Source organism: Convolutriloba macropyga, chromosome 15, assembly GCF_964194025.1.
Source record: "Convolutriloba macropyga chromosome 15, txConMacr16.3, whole genome shotgun sequence".
NCBI lineage: Eukaryota > Metazoa > Xenacoelomorpha > Acoela > Convolutidae > Convolutriloba > Convolutriloba macropyga.
The window spans coordinates 25,024,326-25,031,056 of NC_134482.1; the positions used below are offsets into that span (position 1 = coordinate 25,024,326).

The 6,731-nt window shown below is 35.0% G+C and overlaps 1 protein-coding gene across 2 annotated transcripts in view; it reads left to right on the top strand.

The window, feature by feature from the left end:
- LOC142354068 (uncharacterized) overlaps positions 1–3,971 on the top strand; it is a 77,815-nt gene extending 73,844 nt beyond the window's left edge. For both annotated transcript variants that reach the window (XM_075406343.1, XM_075406344.1), the window contains exon 7: positions 3,332–3,971. In XM_075406343.1, coding sequence (XP_075262458.1) covers positions 3,332–3,706 — 375 coding nt within the window. In that variant the 3' untranslated portion in view covers positions 3,707–3,971. The remainder of the gene's footprint in view (positions 1–3,331) is intronic.
- Positions 3,972–6,731: the final 2,760 nt, after the last annotated feature.

Genomic DNA, 6,731 nt, shown 5'->3' on the forward strand with positions numbered 1-6,731 from the left:
GATTTGTTGTTACTACCTGATTGTTTAAGAGCTCTGAAAAGATAGCTGAGGCTATTATTAGCTTTTTCTTGTTTTTTTTACAATTCAAAGGATTTGAATTGTATTGGGGCGCTGTCTTTTTTTAAACTTCTGTTCAGACATTTTCATGATTTTTGAAGTCAAACTGGAGAAGTGATTTTGGTCACACCGGAACAGGAAGTGGAGCGAAAAAGCGAGTGGTTCTGCAGCGTGATATTTTTTCACTCTCATTTTAAATTAGAGTGACAAAAATGTATCTGAACAAAAGATTGCTTTCTTTCTGGTGGTTTGTTGTTCACATGCGGCAATTTCACTTCGATTTTTTGTTACTGTTTTTTTCGATTTTTTGGATCGGATTTTTTTTCTAAATGCTTTTACCAATTCATTCATACTTTTTTTCTAGGCCTAGTTTTTTGTTCGAAAGAAACTTCTCTTTCTCGCTAGAGGTTTTTTGTTCACATGTGGCATTCTGAATTCTACGTCAGGACTTGTCGTGCTAGGTTTTTATTTCGTCGTCAGGATTTTTGTTGAGACAATTTGACGTCAAAATTACTTCAAATATGCTTTTTGTTCATTCGTTTATGCAATTTTAAGTGAAGTGCGTGCGTGACGTCATTTTTCACCCTTATTGGAGCGAGTTTTCTGTTCATTCGCGTAAAAAAGTTTTTGGTCACACGTGACTTACCTCACTCTCAAAAATGACTTCCTCGCTCTAAAATTGACTTTTACTTCACTTTAATTCAAAGAGATACGGTCAATTGACTGTGTGTCACTTTAATTGGAGGTTATTTGAGAGCACTGAATAGAAGCAGCGTGAGAATAAACAAATTCTTAGTAAAAATAACATCTCAGTGATTAAAAAAAGGAATTTTTTGGTCTGTTTTTTATTTTGAGACTGCAGATCTACAAAGCTATTGTGGCTTTTTTCTGGCAATCTACCAGCTATGTTTTATTTGTTTTTAAAACGATTGATTTCATTAATTAGCCATTTTTTTTTGAGTTCTTACGTTGATAGTTGAAGTCTGTTTTACAGTCCCCTGGCCTCCGTTCCAGTGACAATTTACATCAACTTTTTCGTTTTAAATTGATTTAAATTTATTAATGCATCCGTCTTGCAACTAACCTGAAATTTAGTGTCCAATTGGTTGTTGCTGCATTTATTTTTCTATTTGCGATTGTTATTTTAAGTTCTTATAGAAAATACGAGGCCACGGTTATTTTAGAACCTTATACTCTTTCTTGCCATTCAACTTTTTAAAACCCCGTTAATATTTTATAACCGTCTTGCAATTGAATTTTAATTTTTTGTGGAAGTTCATTGTGGAATTTGATCTTCCTCAATTTTTTTAGCTGTCGTTGTTTCACTTTTTTTTTGTTCTACAAAGTTTTTGTTTACTGTCCAAAGTATATGCTATTTTTTGGCTTGAATGGTTTTAATGGCACTTGTTCCTTAATTTATGGGAATTGAGGTTTAATTGTTTCTTATTCGTTTTTGAATTAGTATGTGCTCTATTGACTATCGCAGACTGCTCTTAAATTGATGCTGAAAATCAAATCTTAATTTTTTTGAATACTTTGGGTTAACATTCAGGACTTGTCGTGCTATTTATATTTAAGTTCAATGACTTCAAATGTGCTTTTTGTTCCCTCATTCGTGCTTTACGGACTGAATAGCGTGCGTGATAATATCCTCTTCCAGTATTATTGGAACAGACATGATTGAAGGGCAGTAATGTTATGGTCTCTCGTGACTTACCTAACTGTCAAATTGAATTTTTTTCTCTCTAATTCTTTGACATGGTTCATGGATATAAATAAGTTTATTTTAATTCTAATATAAGTTCAACTCAATTTAGGCCACTCTAAACAAGAAATATTTGAAGTCAGCTAATACCATAAACAAGTGAGCTATAAAAATTACGAAACAATGAAAACTCATCAATTAATAAAAAGAAATTGGAGATTTCTGTTCTCTGATCTCATTCTATTCATAGTCTTTTTGGGCTTTTAGGTGCACAAAGCTATCGCAGCTATTTGCTGTCAATATGCCAGCTATGTGCTGAAACTTTTAAAGCAAAGCTTTAGCGTAATTTGTTTGCTCGTATTAACAAAAAAAATCGGTAGTTGATCTCAATTTAGCTTTTTGGCTACTTTATCTTTTGTTGAATGTCTTAACATATCTTATTTCATCTTTTGCTGTTCTTTAAGGTGCTGTTGTTTCCAATGCGTGTTTTTTCTCGGCCAGAACGACTACCTGAGTCTTTCCCTTAATTTTATTGGTATATTTTTAGGATTTGTTTGCACTTTTTTCGACTTTTTGTTGTTAATGAGAAATCAATTTTTTATAGTGACATTGGAATATTTGTGGAAGTGAAAAAACGGGTACGTTGGTCTGTGAATTATTCTCATCGTATGAGGGCAATTTGTGAAGAAATTACATTCGCTAGTTTTTTTCGTTGGGCGTTATTAATGTAATATAATATTAAAGTGCTTGAAACTTTAATGGGAGAAGTTCGAATGATAAGAGCGCAGAAAAAAGTTACGTAAAAGACGGCAAAAACATACCTAAGGAAGCAAAAAAAAGTCTCATAGAATTTCTCTAAAGGCTTGCAAAAAAGGGTGGAAAAAAGTGGTCGTCACTACTATTCAATTTGAAGAGTGCATTGGGGAATGTCCGAAAGCATGCATACTCGACTTTGTCGGGATTTTTCACGACCCATGTTTTAAGATTACAGTTGTGAGAGTATGTGGAAACCAGTGACACTAGGTTGCAATTCAGTTGAAATTTGCTTAAAATTACTCCTTTCCCTCGGAGACACTAATTACCGAAAAGAAGGACAGTCTAATTCGTGATTAATTTCAGAAATGTTGCCCTCAAAACTAATTGGTAAAGAAGACAATTAGTGGCTTTCAATTTATCCCTAGCACACTTCACAACAACAATTAAGTCATTGAGATTGGTCTTAAGTAACTACTTTTAAAATTCGGGCAATAAAGTTTTAGGCTAATTGCATGCTCAAAATGGTTTTGTTTCCACAAAACAAAATTTAGGGAAATTTACATTTTCGGACATCAGCCACGTAATGTAACCACGCAAATTAGATAGTTGTCACAACACATTGGTGAAACAGGCCCCAAAAATTGAAAACAGCTATTTGCCAAGTACTGAAGAGGATGCGATCTGAATTGAAGCAGGGTTCTTTTTAAGCGTTTAAAATTGTATCACCACCTTTTATCATCAGAAATTTAAATTGACATATGTTTAAAAATAATTTTTCTAGATGATATCCTGGAAAACATATTTACGCTGTAGGTGTTCAAGAAGGCAGATCACCCGCATGTACCCTCAGTTAGATATCGCTGGCAGGAGGAACAACATCTGCAAGAACAAGAATTACAACATCAACAAAAACAACAACTGCAACAACCGCTACAGCAGCAACATCAACAGCAACAAAATCAACAGCAGCAACATCAACAACAACAACATCAACAACAACAACATCAACAATATCCTCATCAACAACAACGTCAACAACATCAACTGCAAGAAACACACCAATATAGTCAACATCAACAGAAAGAGGAGCTCATGAATGTCGACTTCGCTTCTCAGCAGGAGATGACCATGATGAGTTGCGGGGTGCCCATCGAGAATGAAAGGGTGCTTGATGCCACTGCTTTGTAACTTCTCGATACTAAACACAACTAAATCTTCTCGCAAAACCTCACCTTGCGTTAACATTATGGATTATGTGACCTCACATTAAAAATAAGGAACAAAATACGCTCTAAAATAAATTGATTTAGAATATCGGGACTATAAAAACGTTATAAGAGATATTTACTGGCACTTTAGTTGCATTAACTTAAGTAGATTGTTCTGAAGAACTTTTCGTGTTTGAAAAGTGGTTTTGATTCTGTTTGTTACTGATAAAAAGTTTTCGCCATCTCTTTTTTCAAAATTGCGTCCGATGTTCAACAAATACCAATTAATTGCTCTGAAATAAAACTTATTTCAGAACGTAGAAAAAATTTGGGAGCTGCTGGGCTTTCTTAAGCCATTTTGTTTTATCGCTTTGTAGTTTTCGAACAAATTTGTTGGTGCATAAACGTACGCTCCACGGAGACTCTTGAGGAGGCATAATTGAACGGTCCCCAGACGGACTTAAAGTTTATCTTGTAAGATATTGCAGGGTTCTTGCATTTACCGCTTATCTTGTAATGATACAGTAGAAATTTGACATTCACCCAATACATAAATACACCCCCTCTTTAAGCCGACAAATGCGCCTTTAAGCGACAAACCCTCATTTAGCGCCCAGCGGGCATTAAGTGCTCTTAGAGCTTTTCAGCTCTGTTTCAGCTCAAACTGTTTCGGAGATCTATACTTATTGTGTGAAGGGCGGTTCTTAGAAAAGGAAAACACTCCACTCCCACTGTTGACCCCCCACTATTGCCCCCACTCCCCCACCGCCGCTGTTGCCCCCAACCCTACTGTTGCCCATGCCCCCAGCAGGGTCTGGTAATAGGTTACTGCATTACTTCTAGTGGTAATAGAATGGTTTTCAGCGTTTTAACATCACGAATTTTAGCAATTTTTTTGACAAAACTTAAAACTTTTTCAAGTTTTTTGAAAACTTTTCATTTTTTTGATGTTTCTCAAACCTGAAGGGCCAGCGAACCTCCTCGAGCGTTTGATTATTACTGCATAGCTTCTAGATGTAATTGAATGTTTTTCAAGGTTTTAATATCAACAGTTTTTAAAAATATTTGCAATTTTTTCGAGATTTGTGAATCTTTTTGAGTTTTTTAAAAGCCGCACAGCGATAGCTGGGGCTATTATTGGCATTCTCTTGGTTTTTTTTTATTTCGTCATGATTTTTGTTACGACCATATGACGTCACAGCCACTTTTTGTTCATTCGTTCATGCAATTTCAACTGAATTGCATGTGTAACGTCATTTTTCGCTCTTAGTTGAGCGAATTTTTTTGTTCATGCGCGTCATTAAATTTTTGGTCACAATTGACTTACCTCACTCTCAAAAATGACTTCCTCACTTTGAAATTGACTTTTATTTACTTTAATTCAAAGAGATAAGGTCGAATGGGTATGTGTCACTCTAAATGAAGGTTATTTGAGATCAGCTAATAGAGGCAGCAATAACTTATACAAATTTTTAAATCAAAATATAACAGATCAGCCTGCAATGAAAAGACGAGTTTTTTGGTCTGTCTTTTTTACTGTTTTTTTAGACTGCCGATCTACGAATCTATTGCGGCTATTTTCTGGCAATCTGCCAGCTATGTTTATCATTTTTCCGGCACCAGGGTCCTAGTTCTCCTCCAAGGTTTGATGATAAGCTGTCGCATAGTTTTTAGAGTTAATGGAATGGTTATCAATATTTTAATGACTCCAACTTTAATATTTTTCTAGCAATTTTATTTTTGTCAAATTTTCGGAAAATTTTTATGTTGCCAGTTTATGGATCTTTATGAGCCAGTGAAACTATTTAAAGCTTGAAATAGGGATACTGGATTGTCGCTTGAGACAATGAAATTGTTTTGAAGGTTTTAATATATTGGTTTTCAGCAAGATTTTGGCAAAATTTTCGATTGTTTTCAAATTTTTGAATAGTTTTGTCCTTCTACGATCATTACTGGCCAACGAAGCTTTTCAAGTCAAGCAGATGAGTTACTTGACATAAATCCAGAGACAAAAAATAGTTTTGAACATTTTCACTGCAAAATCTGGACGCTTTTTTAAAATTTGGCAATATTTTGCAGGTTTTTAAAATAAAAGTTTTTTTTTAAATATCAGTTTTTTATTAATAGCCGCACAGCGATAGCTGAGGGCTATTATTGGCCTTCTCTTGGTTTATTTCGTGGTCATGATTTTTGTTACGACCATATGACGTCACAGCCACTTTTTGTTCATTGTTCATGCAATTTCAACTGAATTGCATGTGTGACGTCATTTTTCGCTCTTAGTGGAGCGAGTTTTTTTGTTCATGCGCCTGATTAAATTTTTGGTCATACTTGACTTACCTCACTCTCAAAAATGACTTCCTCACTTTGAAATTGACTTTTTATGTACTTTAATTGAAAGAGATAAGGTCGAATGGGTGTGTGTCACTCTAAATGAAGGTTATTTGAGATCAGCTAATAGAGGCAGCAATAACTTATACAGATTTTTAATCAAAATATAACAGATCAGCCTTCAATGAAAAGACGAATTTTTTTGGTCTCTTTTTTACTGTTTTTTTTAGACTGCCGATCTACGAATCTTTTGCGGCTATTTTCTGACAATTTGCCAGCTATGTTTTATTTATTTACTAAAATGGCTAGAAAACTAAAAGTTGAGTCTTAAAACCTAGCAGAGTCGAATCAAGCTAAAGCTAGCCTCACTAAACTGTGGCTAGCTACTGACAAAGCCAATCGCTCGCCGGTCGTTTGAGTGCAATTCGCCCGACGTTAGTCGGTTATGTTTGTACGTTAAACTAGTGCCTCCTTATCAGTTAATTAACCGGGCAGTGTTGTTATCTGAAGCCAATTCCACATATCCTTGGAATGACGCAGGCTTCTAAATAATCCACCACCCACTAGTCATTCCAAAGCAATTTCGTAAGTTACCTCCTTTTCGTTTGCTTGTATAGTTGCTCTCAATAGACGCTTGTAGCAATCATATTAGAGCTGTTGTCTTTTTATAGCTG